The sequence below is a fragment of the Thalassophryne amazonica genome, chromosome 1 (assembly GCF_902500255.1).
Source record: "Thalassophryne amazonica chromosome 1, fThaAma1.1, whole genome shotgun sequence".
Classification (NCBI taxonomy): domain Eukaryota; kingdom Metazoa; phylum Chordata; class Actinopteri; order Batrachoidiformes; family Batrachoididae; genus Thalassophryne; species Thalassophryne amazonica.
In genome coordinates this window covers 171,314,747-171,333,990 of record NC_047103.1, presented here as the reverse complement: position 1 = coordinate 171,333,990, position 19,244 = coordinate 171,314,747, and the positions used below count along the sequence as shown (strand labels likewise).

At 41.4% G+C, this 19,244-nt stretch overlaps 1 protein-coding gene across 2 annotated transcripts in view; it reads right to left on the bottom strand.

The window, feature by feature from the left end:
• The window catches only part of rpgrb (retinitis pigmentosa GTPase regulator b), a 48,584-nt gene extending 29,794 nt beyond the window's left edge, over positions 1-18,790 (bottom strand). For both annotated transcript variants that reach the window (XM_034179391.1, XM_034179399.1), the window contains exons 1-6: positions 18,683-18,790; positions 16,926-17,051; positions 16,362-16,454; positions 15,972-16,034; positions 15,733-15,891; positions 15,183-15,332 (exon numbers count right to left, since the gene is read on the bottom strand). In XM_034179391.1, coding sequence (XP_034035282.1) covers positions 15,183-15,332; positions 15,733-15,891; positions 15,972-16,034; positions 16,362-16,454; positions 16,926-17,051; positions 18,683-18,707 — 616 coding nt within the window. In that variant the 5' untranslated portion in view covers positions 18,708-18,790. The remainder of the gene's footprint in view (positions 1-15,182; positions 15,333-15,732; positions 15,892-15,971; positions 16,035-16,361; positions 16,455-16,925; positions 17,052-18,682) is intronic.
• Positions 18,791-19,244: the final 454 nt, after the last annotated feature.

Here is a 19,244-nt window from a genome sequence, read left to right as displayed (position 1 = left end):
GACAGAAAGACACATAAAAGACAAAAGAAGTGACAGACAAAAGACACACAAGAGGAAGATAATAGACACACAAGAGACAGACAAAAGACACACAAAAGAAAGACAAGAGAAAGACAAAAACAGACAAAAGACAGATAAGACGCACAATAGACAGGCAAAGACATGCAAAAGACAGACAAGAGACAAACAAGAAACACACAAAAGACACACAAGAGACAGAAAAAGGCACATAAAAGACAGACAATAGACAACCAAAAGACACACAAGAGACACACATGAGACAGACAAGACACAAGAGACAAAAAAGATACACAAAAGACAGACAAAAGACAAACAAGAGACAGACAAAAGACACACAACAGACAGATAAAAGACACACAAAAGACAAACAAGAGACAGACAAGACACACAAAAGACAGAAAAGAGACAGACAACAGACAGAATAAAGACACACAAAAGACAGACAAGAGACAGACAACAGACACACACGAGACAGACAAAAGACACACAAGAGACAGGAAAAAAATACACAAAAGACAGACAAAAGTCAAACAAAAGACACACAACAGACAGATAAAAGAAACACAAAAGACAAACAAGAGACAGATAAAAGACAGACAAGACACACAAAAGACAGACAAGAGACAGACAGACAGAAAAAAGACACACAAAAGACAGACAAGAGACGGAAAAAGACACACAAAAGACAAACAAGACGCAGATAATAGACACACAAAAGACAGACAAGACACACGAGTGACACAAAAGACAGACAAGAGAAAGACAAGAGACAGACAAGAGACAGATAAAAGACACACAAGAGACACACAAAAGACGGACAAGAGAAAGACAAGAGACAGATAAAAGACACACAAGAGACACACAAAAGACGGACAAGAGAAAGACAAGAGACACACAAAAGACATACAAGAGAAAGACAAAAGACACACAAGAGACAGACAAAAGACACACAAAAGAAAGACAAGAGAAAGACAAAAGACAGACAAGAGACAGATAAAAGACAGACAAAAGACACACAAGAGACAGAAAGACACATAAAAGACAAACAAGTGACAGACAAAAGACACACAAGAGGAAGATAATAGACAGACAAAAGACAGACAAGAGACAGACAAGAGATGGATAAAAGACAGACAATAGACAGACAAAAGACACACAAGACAGAAAAAGACACATAAAAGACAAACAAGAGACAGACAAAAGACACACACGAGACAGAAAAAGACACACAAAAGACAGACAAGAAACAGACAAAAGACACACAAAAGATAGACAAAAGACAAACAAGAGACAGATAAAGGACAAACAAGACACACGACAGATAAAAGACACACAAAAGACCAAACAAGAGACAGATAAAAGACAGACAACACACACAAAAGACCAAACAAGAGACAGATAAAAGACAGACAACACACACAAAAGACCAAACAAGAGACAGATAAAAGACAGACAACACACACAAAAGACACACAAGAGACAGATAAAAGACAGACAAGACACACAACAGACAGCCAAAGACACGCAAAAGACAGACAAAAGACAAACAAGAAACACACAAAAGACACAAGAGACAGACAAGAGATGGATAAAAGACAGACAAAAGACACACACGAGACAGAAAAAGACGCATAAAAGACAGACAAAAGACAAACAAGAGACAGACAAGACAAACAAGAGACAGACAAAAGACACACAATAGGCAGATAATAGACACACAAGTGACAGACAAGAGAAAGACAAAAACACACAAGAGACAGACAAGAGACAGATAAAAGACAGACAATAGACAGAAAAAAGACACACAAGAGGAAGATAATAGACACACAAGAGACAGACAAAAGACAGATAAAAGACAGACAAGATACACAATAGACAGACAAAGACACGCAAAAGACAGACAAGAGAAAGACAAAAGACAGACAAGAGACAGACAAAATACACACAAGAGGCAGATTAGAGACACACAAGAGACACACAAAAGACAGGCAGAAGACAGACAAGACACACAATAGACAGCCAAAGACATGCAAAAGACAGACAAAAGACGGAAAAGAGACGAACAAGAAACACACAAAAGACACACAAGAGACACACAAAAGACAGGCAAGAGAAATACAAAAGACAGACAAGAGATAAACAATAGACAGACAAAAGACACACAAGAGACAGAAAAGGGCACATGAAAGACAAACAAGAGACAGACAAGAGACAGACGAAAGGCACACAAGAGGCAGATAATAGACACACAAGAGGCAGATAATAGATACACAAGAGACAGACAAAATACATACAAGAGACAGATAAAAGACAGACAGAAGACACACAAAACACACAATAGACAGCCAAAGACATGCAAAAGACAGACAAAAGACAGACAAGAGACAAACAAGAAACACACAAAAGACACAAGAGACAGACAAAACAAGAGACAGACAAAAGAGAAACAAGAGACAGATAAAAGACAAACAAGACACACAAAAGACAGACAAGAGACAGACAAAAGACAGACAAGACACAGAATAGACAGCCAAAGACACACAAAAGACATACAAAAGACACACAAGAGACAAACAAGAGACAGACAAAAGACACACAAGAGACAAACAAGAGACAGACAAAAGACACACAAGAGACAGACAAAAGACACACAAGAGACAAACAAAGACACGCAAAAGACAGACAAGAGACAGACAAAAGATACAAAAGAGACACAGAAGAGACACACAAAAGACAGAAAAGAGACAGACAAAAGACAAACAAGAGACAGATAAAAGACAGACAAGACACACAAGAGACAGACAACAGACAGAAAAAAGACAAAAGACACACGAGACAGACAAAAGACACACAAGAGACAGAAAAAGAGACACAAACGAGACAGACAAAAGACAAACAAGAGACAGACAAAATCAAAATCAAATCAAATCAATTTTATTTATATAGCGCCAAATCACAACAAACAGTTGCCCCAGGGCGCTTTATATTGTAAGGCAAGGCCATACAATAATTACGGAAAAACCCCAACGGTCAAAACGACCCCCTGTGAGCAAGCACTTGATGACAGTGGGAAGGAAAAACTCCCTTTTAACAGGAAGAAACCTCCAGCACAACCAGGCTCAGGGAGGGGCAGTCTTCTGCTGGGACTGGTTGGGGCTGAGGGAGAGAACCAGGAAAAAGACATGCTGTGGAGGGGAGCAGAGATCAATCACTAATGATTAAATGCAGAGTGGTGCATACAGAGCAAAAAGAGAAAGAAACACTCAATGCATCATGGGAACCCCCCAGCAGTCTAAGTCTATAGCAGCATAACTAAGGGATGGTTCAGAGTCACCTGATCCAGCCCTAACTATAAGCTTTAGCAAAAAGGAAAGTTTTAAGCCTAATCTTAAAAGTAGAGAGGGTGTCTGTCTCCCTGATCTGAATTGGGAGCTGGTTCCACAGGAGAGGAGCCTGAAAGCTGAAGGCTCTGCCTCCCATTCTACTCTTACAAACCCTAGGAACTACAAGTAAGCCTGCAGTCTGAGAGCGAAGCGCTCTATTGGGGTGATATGGTACTATGAGGTCCCTAAGATAAGATGGGACCTGATTATTCAAAACCTTATAAGTAAGAAGAAGAATTTTAAATTCTATTCTGGAATTAACAGGGAGCCAATATGGGCCAATAGAGGCCAATATGGGTGAGATATGCTCTCTCCTTCTAGTCCCCGTCAGTACTCTAGCTGCAGCATTTTGAATTAACTGAAGGCTTTTCAGGGAACTTTTATGACAACCTGATAATAATGAATTACAATAGTCCAGCCTAGAGGAAATAAATGCATGAATTAGTTTTTCAGCATCACTCTGAGACACGACCTTTCTAATTTTAGAGATATTGCACAAATGCAAAAAAGCAGTCCTACATATTTGTTTAATATGCGTATTGAAGGACATATCCTGATCAAAAATGACTCCAAGATTTCTCACAGTATTACCAGAGGTCAGGGTAATGCCAGAGTAAGGATCTGGTTAGACACCATGTTTCTAAGATTTGTGGGGCCAAGTACAATAACTTCAGTTTTATATGAATTTAAAAGCAGGAAATTAGAGGTCATCCATGTCTTTATGTCTGTAAGACATTCCTGCAGTTTAACTAATTGGTGTGTGTCCTCTGGCTTCATGGATAGATAAAGCTGGGTATCATCTGCGTAACAATGAAAATTTAAGCAATGCTTTCTAATAATACTGCCTAAGGGAAGCATGTATAAAGTGAATAAAATTGGTCCTAGCACAGAACCTTGTGGAACTCCATAATTAACCTTCGTCTGTGAAGAAGACTCCCCATTTACATGAACAAACTGTAATCTATTAGATAAATATGGTTCAAACCACTGCAGCGCAGCGCCTTTAATACCTATGGCATGCTCTAATCTCTGTAATAAAGTTTTATGGTCAACAGTATCAAAAGCTGCACTGAGGTCTAACAGGACAAGCACAGAGATGAGTCCACTGTCTGAGGCCATAAGAAGATCATTTGTAACCTTCACTAATGCTGTTTCTGTACTATGATGAATTCTAAAACCTGACTGAAACTCTTCAAATAGACCATTCCTCTGCAGATGATCAGTTAGCTGTTTTACAACTACCCTTTCAAGAATTTTTGAGAGAAAAGGAAGGTTGGAGATTGGTCTATAATTAGCTAAGATAGCTGGGTCAAGTGATGGCTTTTTAAGTAATGGTTTAATTACTGCCACCTTAAAAGCCTGTGGTATATAGCCAACTAATAAAGATAGATTGATCATATTTAAGATCGAAGCATTAATTAATGGTAGGGCTTCCTTGAGCAACCTGGTAGGAATGGGGTCTAATCGACATGTTGATGGTTTGGAGGAAGTGACTAATGAAAATAACTCAGAACAATCGGAGAGAAAGAGTCTAACCAAATACCAGCATTACTGAAAGCAGCCAAACATAAAGATATGTCTTTGGGATGGTTATGAGTAATTTTTTCTCTAATAGTTAAAATTTTATTAGCAAAGAAAGTCATCAAGTCATTACTAGTTAAAAGTTAAAGGAATACTCGGCTCAATAGAGCTCTGACTCTGTCAGCCTGGCTACAGTGCTGAAAAGAAAGCTGGGGTTGTTCTTATTTTCGTCAATTAGTGATGAGTAGTAAGATGTCCTAGCTTTATGGAGGGCTTTTTTATAGAGCAACAGACTCTTTTTCCAGGCTAAGTGAAGATCTTCTAAATTAGTGAGACGCCATTTCCTCTCCAACTTACAGGTTATCTGCTTTAAGCTGCGAGTTTGTGAGTTATACCACGGAGTCAGGCACTTCTGATTTAAGGCTCTCTTTTTCAGAGGAGCTACAGCATCCAAAGTTGTGCTCAATGAGGATGTAAAACTATTGACGAGATAATCTATCTCACTCACAGAGTTTAGGTAGCTACTCTATGTTGGTATATGGCATTGGAGAACATAAAGAAGGAATCATATCCTTAAACCTTGTTACAGCGCTTTCCGAAAGACTTCTACTGTAATGAAACTTATTCCCCACTGCTGGGTAGTCCATCAGAGTAAATGTAAATGTTATTAAGAAATGATCAGACAGAAGGGGGTTTTCAGGGAATACTGTTAAGTCTTCAATTTCCATACCATAAGTCAGAACAAGATCTAAAGTATGGTTAAAGTGGTGGGTGGACTCATTTACATTTTGAGCGAAGCCAATTGAGTATAATAATAGATTAAATGCAGTATTGAGGCTGTCATTCTCAGCATCTATGTGGATGTTAATATCGCCCACTATAATTATCTTATCTAAGCTAAGCACTAAGTCAGACAAAAGGTCTGAAAATTCACAGAGAAACTCACAGTAACGACCAGGTGGACGATAGATAACAACAAATAAAAGTGGCTTTTGAGACTTCCAATTTGGATGGACAAGACTAAGAGTCAAGCTTTCAAATGAATTAAAGCTCTGTCTGGGTTTTTGATTAATTAATAAGCTGGAGTGGAAGATTGCTGCTAATCCTCCCCCTCGGCCCGTGCTACGAGCATTCTGACAGTTAGTGTGACTCTGGGGTGTTGACTCGTTTAAACTAACATATTCATCCTGCTGTAACCAGGTTTCTGTAAGGCAGAATAAATCAATATGTTGATCAATTATTATATCATTTACTAACAGGGACTTAGAAGAGAGAGACCTAATGTTTAATAGACCACATTTAACTGTTTTAGTCTGTGGTGCAGTTGAAGGTGCTATATTATTTTTTCTTTTTGAATTTTTATGCTTAAATAGATTTTTGCTGGTTATTGGTGGTCTGGGAGCAGGCACCGTCTCTACGGGGATGGGGTAATGAGGGGATGGCAGGGGGAGAGAAGCTGCAGAGAGGTGTGTAAGACTACAACTCTGCTTCCTGGTCCCAACCCTGGATAGTCGCGGTTTGGAGGATTTAAGAAAATTGGCCAGATTTCTAGAAATGAGAGCTGCTCCATCCAAAGTGGGATGGATGCCGTCTCTCCTAACAAGACCAGGTTTTCCCCAGAAGCTTTGCCAATTATCTATACTCAACAAAAATATAAACGCAACACTTTTGGTTTTGCTCCCATTTTGTATGAGATGAACTCAAAGATCTAAAACTTTTTCCACATACACAATATCACCATTTCCCTCAAATATTGTTCACAAACCAATCTAAATCTATGATAGTGAGCACTTCTCCTTTGCTGAGATAATCCATCCCACCTCACAGGTGTGCCATATCAAGATGCTGATTAGACACCATGATTAGTGCACAGGTGTGCCTTAGACTGCCCACAATAAAAGGCCACTCTGAAAGGTGCAGTTTTGTTTTATTGGGGGGGATACCAGTCAGTATCTGGTGTGACCACCATTTGCCTCATGCAGTGCAACACATCTCCTTCACATAGAGTTGATCAGGTTGTCAATTGTGGCCTGTGGAATGTTGGTCCACTCCTCTTCAATGGCTGTGCGAAGTTGCTGGATATTGGCAAGAACTGGTACACGCTGTCGTATACACCGGTCCAGAGCATCCCAAACATGCTCAATGGGTGACATGTCCGGTGAGTATGCCGGCCATGCAAGAACTGGGACATTTTCAGCTTCCAAGAATTGTGTACAGATCCTTGCAACATGGGGCCGTGCATTATCCTGCTGCAACATGAGGTGATGTTCTTGGATGTATGGCACAACAATGGGCCTCAGGATCTCATCACGGTATCTCTGTGCATTCAAAATGCCATCAATAAAATGCACCTGTGTTCTTCGTCCATAACAGACGCCTGCCTATACCATAACCCCACCGCCACCATGGGCCACTCGATCCACAACACTGACATCAGAAAACTGCTCACCCACACGATGCCACACACGCTGTCTGCCATCTGCCCTGAACAGTGTGAACCGGGATTCATCCGTGAAGAGAACACCTCTCCAACGTGCCAAACGCCAGCGAATGTGAGCATTTGCCCACTCAAGTCGGTTACGACGATGAACTGGAGTCAGGTCGAGACCCCGATGACGACGACGAGCATGCAGATGAGCTTCCCTGAGACGTTTCTGACAGTTTGTGCAGAAATTCTTTGGTTATGCAAACCGATTGTTTCAGCAGCTGTCCGAGTGGCTGGTCTCAGACGATCTTGGAGGTGAACATGCTGGATGTGGAGGTCCTGGGCTGGTGTTGTTACACGTGGTCTGCTGTTGTGAGGCTGGTTGGATGTACTGCCAAATTCTCTGAAACGCCGTTGGAGATGGCTTATGGTAGAGAAATGAACATTCAATACACGAGCAACAGCTCTGGTTGACATTCCTGCTGTCAGCATGCCAACTGCACGCTCCCTCAAATCTTGCGACATCTGTGGCATTGTGCTGTGTGATAAAACTGCACTTTTCAGAGTGGCCTTTTATTGTGGGCAGTCTAAGGCACACCTGTGCACTAATCATGGTGTCTAATCAGCATCTTGATATGGCACACCTGTGAGGTGGGATGGATTATCTCAGCAAAGGAGAAGTGCTCACTATCAGAGATTTAGACTGGTTTGTGAACAATATTTGAGGGAAATGGTGATATTGTGTATGTGGAAAAAGTTTTAGATCTTTGGGTTCATCTCATACGAAATGGGAGCAAAACCAAAAGTGTTGCGTTTATATTTTTGTTGAGTATATGAAGCCCACCTCATTTTTTGGACACCATTCAGACAGCCAGCAATTCAAGGAGAACATGCGGCTAAACATGTCACTCCCGGTCCGATTGGGGAGGGGCCCAGAGAAAACTACAGAGTCCGACATTGTTTTTGCAAAGTTACACACCGATTCAATAGACACACAAAAGACAGACAAGAGACAGATAAAAGTCAGACAATAGACAGACAAAAGACACACATGAGACAAACAAGAGACAGACAAAAGACACACAAAAGACAGACAAGACACACAATAGACAGCCAAAGACATGCAAAAGACAGACAAAAGACAGACAAGAGACAAACAAGAGACACACAAAAGACAGACAAGAGAAAGACAAAAGACAGACAAGAGACAGACAAAATACACACAAGAGACAGACAAAGGCACATAAGAGACAGACAAGAGACAGACAAAAGACACACAAGAGACAGATAAAAGACAGACAAGACACACAATAGACAGCCAAAGACATGCAAAAGACAGACAAAAGACAGACAAGAGACAAACAAGAAACACACAAAGGACACACAAGAGACAGAAAAAGGCACATAAAAGACAAACAAGAGACAGACAAAAGGCACACAAGAGGCAGATAAAAGACAGACAGAAGACACACAAAACACACAATAGACAGCCGAAGACATACAAAAGACAGACAAGAGACAAACAAGAAACACACAAAAGACACAAGAGACAGACAAAACAAGAGACAGACAAAAGAGAAACAAGAGACAGATAAAAGACAGACAAAAGACAAACAAGAGACAGATAAAAGACAAACAAGACACACAAAAGACAGACAAGAGACAGACAAGATACACAATAGACAGCCAAAGACAGACAAAAGACACACAAGAGACAAACAAGAAACACACAAAAGACACACAAGAGACAAACAAGAAACACACAAAAGACACACAAGAGACAGACAAAAGACACACAAGAGACAAACAAAGACATGCAAAAGACAGACAAGTGATAGACAAAAGATACACAGAAGAGACACACAAAAGACAGACAAGAGACAGACAAAAGACAAACAAGAGACAGATAAAAGACAGACAAGACACACAAGAGACAGACAACAGACAGAAAAAAGACAGACAAAAGACACACAAGAGACAGAAAAAGAGACACAAAAGACAAACGAGACAGACAAAAGACACACAAGACACACATAATAGACAGACAAGAGACACACAATAGACAGACAAGAGACAGACAAAAGACAGACAAGAGACAGATAAAAGACAGACAAGAGACAGATAAAAGACAGACAAGAGACAGATAAAAGACATATAAAAGACAAACAAGAGACAGACAAAAGACACAAGAGGCAGATAATAGACACACAAGAGACAGATAAAAGACAGACAAAAGACAGATAAAAGACAGACAAGAGACACACAAAAGACAGACAAAAGACAGACAAGATACACAATAGACAGCCAAAGACAGACAAAAGACACACAAGAGACAAACAAAGACATGCAAAAGACAGACAAGTGATAGACAAAAGATACAAAAGAGACACAGAAGAGACAGACAAAAGACAGACAAGAGACAGACAAAAGACAAACAAGAGACAGATAAAAGACAGACAAGACACACAAGAGACAGACAACAGACAGAAAAAAGACAGACAAAAGACACACAAGAGACAGAAAAAGAGACACAAAAGACAAACGAGACAGACAAAAGACACACAAGACACACATAATAGACAGACAAGAGACACACAATAGACAGACAAGAGACAGACAAAAGACAGACAACAGACAGATAAAAGACAGACAAGAGACAGATAAAAGACAGACAAGAGACAGACAAGAGACAGATAAAAGACAGACAAGAGACACACAAAAGACAGACAAAAGACACACAAGAGACAGACAAAAGACACACGAGACAGAAAAAGACATATAAAAGACAAACAAGAGACAGACAAAAGACACAAGAGGCAGATAATAGACACACAAGAGACAGATAAAAGACAGACAAAAGACAGACAAGACACACAATAAACAGCCAAAGACAGGCAAAAGACAAACAACACACAAAAGACACAAGAGACAGACAAGACACACAATAGACAGCCAAAGACACAAAAGACAGACAAGAGACAGACAAAAGACACACAAGAGACAAACAAGAAAGACACAAAAGACAGACAAGAGACAGACAAAACACAGACAAGAGACAGACAAAAGACACATAAGAGGCAGATAATAGACACACAAGAGACAGACAAAGACACAAAAGACACACAAGAGACAAACAAGAAACACAAAAGACACACAAGAGGCAGACAAAAGACACACAAGAGACAAAGACACGCAAAAGACAGACAAGAGACAGACAAAAGACAACCAAGAGACAGATAAAAGACAGATGAGACACACAAGACACACAATAGACAGATAAAAGACACACAAGAGACAAACAAGAAATACACAAAAGACACACAAGAGACAGACAAAAGACACACAAGAGACAAACAAAGACATGCAAAAGACAGACAAGTGATAGACAAAAGATACAAAAGAGACACAGAAGAGACACACAAAAGACAGACAAGAGACAGACAAAAGACAAACAAGAGACCGATAAAAGACAGACAAGACACACAAGAGACAGACACCAGACAGAAAAAGACAGACAAAAGACACACAAGAGACAGAAAAAGAGACACAAAAGACAAATGAGACAGACAAAAGACACACAAGACACAGATAATAGACAGACAAGAGACACACAATAGACAAACAAGAGACAGATAATAGACACACAAGAGACAGATAAAAGACAGACAAAAGACAGACAAGACACACAATAAACAGCCAAAGACAGGCAAAAGACAGACAAGAGACAAACAAGAAACACACAAGAGACAGACAAGACACACAATAGACACACAAGAGATACAAGAGACAGAAAAAATACACACAAGAGACAGACAAAAGACACACAATAGACAGAAAAAAGACACATAAAAGACAAACAAGAGAGAGACAAAGACAGACAAGAGACAGACAAAGACACAAAAGACAGACAAGAGACAGACAAAAGACACACAAGAGACAAAGACACGCAAAAGACAAACAAGAGACAGATAAAAGACAACCAAGAGACAGATAAAAGACAGATAAGACACACAAGACACACAACAGACAGATAAAAGACACACAAGAGACAAACAAAGACACACAAAAGACAGACAAGTGATAGACAAAAGATACAAAAGAGACACAGAAGGGACACACAAAAGACAGACAAGCGACAGACAAAAGACAAACAAGAGACAGATAAAAGACAGACAAGACACACAAGACACACAAGAGACAGACAGAAAAAAAGACAGACAAAAGAGACACAGAAGGGACACACAAAAGACAGACAAGCGACAGACAAAAGACAAACAAGAGACAGATAAAAGACAGACAAGACACACAAGACACACAAGAGACAGACAGAAAAAAAGACAGACAAAAGACACATGAGACAGAAAAAGAGACACAAAAGACAAACAAGACAGACAAAAGACACACAAGACACAGATAATAGACAGATAATAGACACACAAGAACGCACAATAGTCAGACAAGAGAAAGACAAAAGACAGACAAGAGACACACAAAAGACAAACGACAGACAAGACACACAAAAGACACACAAGAGATACAAGAGACAGAAAAAAGACACACAAAAGACAGACAAGAGACAGACAAAAGACAGAAAAAAGACACACAAAAGACAGACAAGAGACAGACAAAAGACAAGAGACAGACAAAAGACACACAATAGACAGACAAAAGACAGACAAGAGACAGACAAAAGACACATAAAAGACAAACAAGAGAGAGACAAAAGACAGACAAGAGACAGACAAAAGACACACAAGAGGCAGATAACAGACACACAAGAGACAGACAAAAGACACACAAGAGGCAGATAACAGACACACAAGAGACAGACAAAAGACACACAAGAGGCAGATAATAGACACACAAGAGACAGACAAAAGACACACAAGAGGCAGATAATAGACACACAAGAGACAGACAAAAGACATACAAGAGACAGAAAAAAGACACATAAAAGACAAACAAGAGAGAGACAAAAGACAGACAAAAGACACACGAGACAGAAAAAGACATAAAAGACAAACAAGAGAGAGACAAATGACACACAAGAAGCAGATAATAGACACACAAGAGACAGAGACATGCAAAAGGCAGACAAGAGATACACAAGAGACACAGACAAAAGACAGACAAGAGACAGACAAAAATCACTCAAAGTGAGAGACAGAACCTGTCCTGAAACAGCTTAACAAGACAGATAAAAAATAAAGACACAAAAAGCCCCAAAAGAAAACATTAAAAACCAGCATGCAAAAGTTAAAAAAAAATGCAGCCAGAGAGAGACGTTATGGAGAGACGTCGTTTTCATTCCTGAGTCATGTGATGGATGTTGAGATGAACAAGCACTTATGATGATTAGTTTTACACTCGTTTGCCCTGTAAGGTCGTCCTCGGAGGACAGAGCGTGTGATGGCTCAGGTACGAGCCTTCACAGACGGTCTGAAGGGATGTCTGCCTGTCATCCCGACCTGATGTGTCATGAAGGGACTTTAAAGATTCTAAAAAGCCAAGTCCAACTCACTCAGCTGTGCCCTGAAATCATGTGTGAGTCTGTGAGAACAGGCCGTGCCAACTTCCACAGACTCTGTATAATTGAGCTGCTGTGACTCGGACTCTTGAGATCCAGGACGGATTTGGCATTGGCCTGGAGGTGCTGTGACTCGGCCTTGGGGGAAGTGGACTCGACTATGACACTGGTAACCTTTAATGTCCATCACCTTCACAGCTGGTCTCACCATGTCCTCTATTTTTGATTCGACCTGCACAGTGACATGGCAGCATGATGAGAGTGCTCAGAACAAACAGTCCAAGTCTGAGTGACTCTCCCACACAGGAAGTTGCACGTAGGTGCTCCATCTGAACACCAGGATATTTAAACGTGTCGCCTTATCATTAATATTTCCTGGGTCATGGACCTCCATCTTTGTGGGTTCAAACATCATCTCTTTAAGTCTTTTAACATTAAAATTGAGATGGTGATGTCCCCAGGAGCCGGGGTCTAGGGCCCTGTGAGGCCGCAGAATTAAATTTTTATCTAATGATATTTTTCCAGCATCTCCTGGAAGAACAAATCTCAAAATCAGTGGATATTTAAATGATCCTATATTCAAACAAATCTCAAAATTAGTGGATATTTAAATGATCCTATATTCAACCTTTTATTTGACCTGTCAATGATGATGTTGAAATAACAGAATATGACGTGGAAGTCGGACCTGGAATGATTTTCCTTTTAATTGTAAACCAAATTATGCATTAAATCAGAACAATTAAACTACATGAAATTTATGAAGACTGAAAAGACACAACAAAAACCACAGCTAAAGCTTGGAGAATATTTGGAAAATCATGGTAAAATATCAATATAGAAAGAAGTCACTTATATTCTTGTGTAAATTCATGCAACCTAAATCCATTCAAAGACACAATGTCTTTTTTCCAATGAACGAAAGTCTAGATTAGTGGAAAAAAAAGTCACATAATCTTGTCTAAAATCCTGTTTGAACAGCAGAATGTTTATTTTCCAGAGAGCAAAATTCTTACCGTGTTTTCCTGAGAGGGCACAGTTCACTTTTCCCGTTTCTTTGATCTTTCAGGCGTGTTGATGAAGCCAGCGACAATTCCACAGATTCTTGTCCTTATAAGAGTTTTTCAAACCGTCTTTCTCGCCATTTTCTCTCTGTGCGACATCGCTCTGTGACACAGACATGCTGCACAAATCTTCTTTTAAAAACTTGAAAGCTCTAAAAGTTTGCGATGTCCACATGCCAAGTTTAGCTTAAGCATCGCACAGGAGCCACACAGCGTCGCCGCAGCAACCAACCAGTCCTGCTTTACGACAACTGTCGTAACAGCTACGCTTTGAGTGGCATTTTTGCTCCGCGAAACTCCACTGTGTTCACAGCTGGATGTCGTTCTTTGTTCTACCTGCTGCCACGTGTTCTGCGCTGGATGCTGTGTATATAAAATAATTATTTTGTGCTGTTGAAAATGGCTCTAATCACTTCCTGAATCACAGAGGAGGCTGCAGCCGGAGCCATTTGCACGCGCGCCTAACCAGCTGCAGAAAGCATTCTGAGCCATCTAAAAAAGTCATTATTTGTCTTGTTTACATCGTCATAGCTTGATAAAACAGTTGTGTGTTCTTTCATCTTGTAAGTATTTATTTTATATTCATAACAGATTTAACTTCTTGTCATAATCCTTCAGACGAGCTGCGCTCTGATGCGATCCGCTGACGTCACCACTCGCTCTATTCACTTCTTGTTTACTCCACTTGACGAGCTGCATGTCGTGTTGGAGATTAGATTGCGCCACATAGCACGACATTTGTGCATGAAAGATTTTTTGAACATTTCAAAATTCTCTGTGCGCAGTAGCACGCACCGAAGCCCCTCTCACGTCCTGTTTGCAAGCAAAGGCATGCTCGTCTAAATGCCCCTTAACAGTTCTCTGCGCGCTCCAGACCCCCACAGTCACATGATTTTTTTCTCCAAACTGAAACGTGCATTTACATTAACAAAGGATCATGGTCTAGTTTTAATTTGACCTTCTGGACCTGTTGGACAGGCAAGACTTATCAGAGCTACCAGGACACAAGGGGCAGGGCTACTGCACTGCTGAACTGTGATTGGTTCTAAATGTAGATACACTGACTGCTGCTGTGAGCTGAGGTCCTTCTATACCTTCAAAACACAAAACTTCAGAAGGACGTGCACACGAGCGTCCGTTTGATGACGTTAAACATGAGCTGAGGTGCAAAGACAGGAGCAGCAGCTGAGTTGTTTTTTTCCAGACACATGTGCATGCGGCAGAAACCCGTTAACTCTCACCTGTCACAAAGGCAGAGTGGTAGTAACCACATGACACCCAGGACACAGGCTGTCCTACGCTGACCTCCTGTGGCGAGGAGGCGTGGCTCTCCTTCCCCAGCCCGATCTGACCCTCGGTGTTGTCGCCCCACATGAACAGCTTCCCGCTCTCTATGACAGGTGGGTGAGAGAAGGAGGAGCCTCATTAATTGACAGAATTGTTTCCACAAAACTGTTAAAGGGGGCTGTACTTATTACCCCAGCAGAGGGCGCTATAGCTGCTTACACAACTCAGAAACTGTTATTTTAACTGACTTTAAACACACAAATGGCCCTATCTTGATAGTGTGGTGCATATTTTTAATACCTGATCAATAACCAGTAACAATGTAAAAGTACTTTAAAGGGGTTTAACATGAAGAAGTTGAACTCATTACACTGACACCTTTTCATTTGGTAGACTTCTTTAGAGCGCTTGTTCTTATTCCGTTTAAGATTTCCTGATGTTGTTGCCTCACATGCACCCTTAAAAAGGTCTGTATTTGGAGTGTGACGCAACGCTGGATCTCACCGGTGAGAGCAGCTGAGGTGTTTGAACCAGCAGCGACCATTTTCATCGGTGCGTACGAAGCAAAGAAAGCAACAAGCTGGAAGGACGTTCTCTCCTCGCAGTCACCGAGACCCAGCTGGCCATCGCTGTTCCCACCTGTGGCGTACACATTCCCCCGAGCTACACACCATAAAGAGGAAGAAAAACACTTAACCTCCTGCAATCTGTAACATCAGACTGAAACTGGGTCAGGTGCTGACCTGTGCAGATGATGGTGTGATTTCTTCCACAGGCGACAAGCTGCACTTTCTCTGATTTAAGGGCTGAAACCATACAAGGAATAATGAACATGCACAAATTAAGTATTCTGAATGAACCCCCTCCTTTTTGGCTTGTTGAAATAACAGACTGTCTGTAGCTGATTGGAATAAAAGTACAACAACAACACAATTTCGGAAGGTTTCTGAAAGGTCAAAGTGGATGGACACTTTTCTAACAGGCGTCTTTCTAGTTTAATGTTAGAGGTGATTTTCTGATGAAATTCTTTAAAATTTGACATTTGTGTGTCTATAAACAGTGAACATGCCTCACTGCCACAGGCAGCTGTCAGTGTCAGCGCTTCAGGAGAAAACTCACTTAAAAAAACTAACCTTTGACACACATTGGCTTGGTCACGCTCACTTTGGATCCCAAACCGAGCTGACCCCAGTTGTTACTGCCAAACATGAAGAGTTTTCCATTTTCTGTGGACACAAACACAGCAGCACGTCACACACACACACACACACACACACACACACACACACACACACACACACACACACACACACACACACACACACACACACACACACACACACAGCTGGCTTCTTCTCAACATCAGACAGAGAAGATTCATCACAACTTACAGGACGCCACCATTTAAAGTTTACTGACAGTCACTGAAGAATAATGTATGCTCGAACTTTGTCTTTGCTCCCAAAATTGGGCAAAGATCATAATTTTGAAAACACAGACTTTGTGATATAACATTTGCTGCATTCACTTCAAGTATTCTTTGTGCACTTCCGGCTAAATGAGTGTGACAAGTTGTTAAAAGTGGCATTAAGGGCAGAGAGTGACACATTTGTGGTGGTGAGTCATTTCTCCGCACATGTGTGACAGTGTTGTGTTTATCATGTCCTGTGTGTGTCCATGCGAGGAGGAGATCTCACCTGTTATCAGCGCCGTATGTTCATCACCACAAGAGATTTTCAGGGGAATGTCGTTTTTAAGCCAAAATTTACTTGGGGTGTTATCTGCAAATTTGCTTTTTCCAAATGTGAAAACTGCACCTGTTTCTGCAAGAAATAAAGATTAAGATAAATGAAAGCGAAAGAAAACTGGATAATCACTTTAGTTATTTATGAAGTGTAAATATAAAACATTTGTAGCGTACAACATCTGTTATGATCAATTTAATTTAATTTTGGGGATCTGGAGAAGGCGTTCGACCATGTCCCTCGGGGCACCCTGTGGGGAGTGCTCCGGGAATACGGGGCCCGGGATCCTTTGCTAAGGGCTATCCGGTCCCTGTACGACCGCAGCAGGAGCTTGGTTTGCACTGCCGGTAGTAAGTCAAACCTGTTTCCAGTGCACGTTGGCCTCCACCAGGGCTGTTCTGTTCATTATTTTTATGGACAGAATTTCTAGGCGCAGCCAGGGTGTAGAGGGGGTCTGGTTTGGGAACCACAGAATCTCGTCTCTGCTGTTTGCGGACAATGTGGTTCTGTTGGCTTCGTCAAATCAGGACCTTCAGCGTGCACTGGGTGGTTTGCAGCCGAGTGTGAAGCGTCCGGGATGAAGATCAGCACCTCCAAATCCGAGGCCATGGTTCTTGACCGGAAAAAGGTGCTTTGCCCTCTTCAGGTTGGTGGAGTGTCCTTGCCTCAAGTGGAGGAGTTTAAGTATCTCGGGATCTTGTTCACGAGTGAGGGACGGATGGAGCGTGAGATCGATAGACGGATCGGTGCAGCATCTGCAGTGATGCGGTCGCTGTATCGGACCGTTGTGGTGAAGAGAGAGCTGAGTAGGGGGGCAAAGCTCTCGATTTACCGATCGATCTACGTTCCGATCCTCACCTATGGTCATGAGATTTGGCTCATGACCAAAAGAACAAGATCACGAGTACAAGCGGCCGAGATGAGTTTCCTTCGCAGGGTGGCTGGGCGCTCCCTTAGAGATAGGGTGAGGAGCTCGGTCACTCGGGAGGAGCTCGGAGTCGAGCCGCTGCTCCTCCACATCGAAAGGGGTCAGTTGAGGTGGCTCGGGCATCTTTTCTGGATGTCCCCTGGACGCCTCGCTGGAGAGGTGTTCCGGGCACGTCCCACTGGGAGGAGGCCCCGGGGAAGACCCAGGACACGCTGGAGGGATTACATCTCTTGGCTGGCTTGGGAACGCCTTGGGGTTCCCCCGGAGGAGCTGGGGGAGGTGTGTGTGGATTGGGAGGTCTGGGCAGCTTTGCTTGAGCTGCTGCCCCCGCGACCCGACTCCGGATAAAGCGGAAGAAAATGGATGAATGGATGGATGGATATCGCTCTGACAAATACATTTAAACATCAGCGTTCTTAATATTATTATAAGAATAACTGAATTGGAATCAAATGTTTCCATATATTCCACAATAATATATTTGATTTGTTTATGTAACTCAATATATTAAAAACATTCATAGCACCAACGAACAACAACAAAAAGGATGAATCTCTGCTAAAACTCTAACTCAGCTACAAAAAAAAAAATACTGGATACATTTTATTTTAACAGAGAAAGTTAAAATTCGTGATACTTTCCGAGTGAACTAATGCTAATGCTAACATGAAGCGGCGCTGCTTGGATGCTTCGTGTTCTCTAATGATTAACATTTAAACTTTAATGGGTTGACGTTAGTCGCTGTCTTGTGGTAAAATTAAGTTTTACTCGGATCAGTTACCCGGTATATCGTCTTCTGTGTCCATCTCTCATCACTTTAATCTCCTTTACTCGAGCTGTTTTCCTCTCACAAAAACCGGAAGTAAACAAAACTTCGCCTAGGTGACGAGACGCCGCATCAACCGCTACCGCGGGGCCGCCATCTTGCACCGGTCATCCGACCAGCTCCACTCAGTGGTGCCGTTTGGCAGCGCAATGACGTGTTTGTGCATTTAATTACGCGGGGTTTTTTCCCCTGCAAACGTCACATGACAAATGGTTCGGCGTACTTTAATATTCATAGTGGGATTTGGATCCCAAATCGAGCTGACCCCAGCTGTTACTGCCAAACGTGAAGAGTTTTCCATTTTCTGTGGACACAAATACAGCAGCATGTCACACACACACACACACACACACAAATATATGATAGAGAAGCAGATAGTGGCAGTAAAGTCAAGTCAACTATTTTAGTCATTTGAAGAGGCAATATATGATTAGACAATATATAAATATTTACATATATAAACAAAATGCTGACTAATATAATTCTATGCAAACATAACAACAGACGTTATATATCA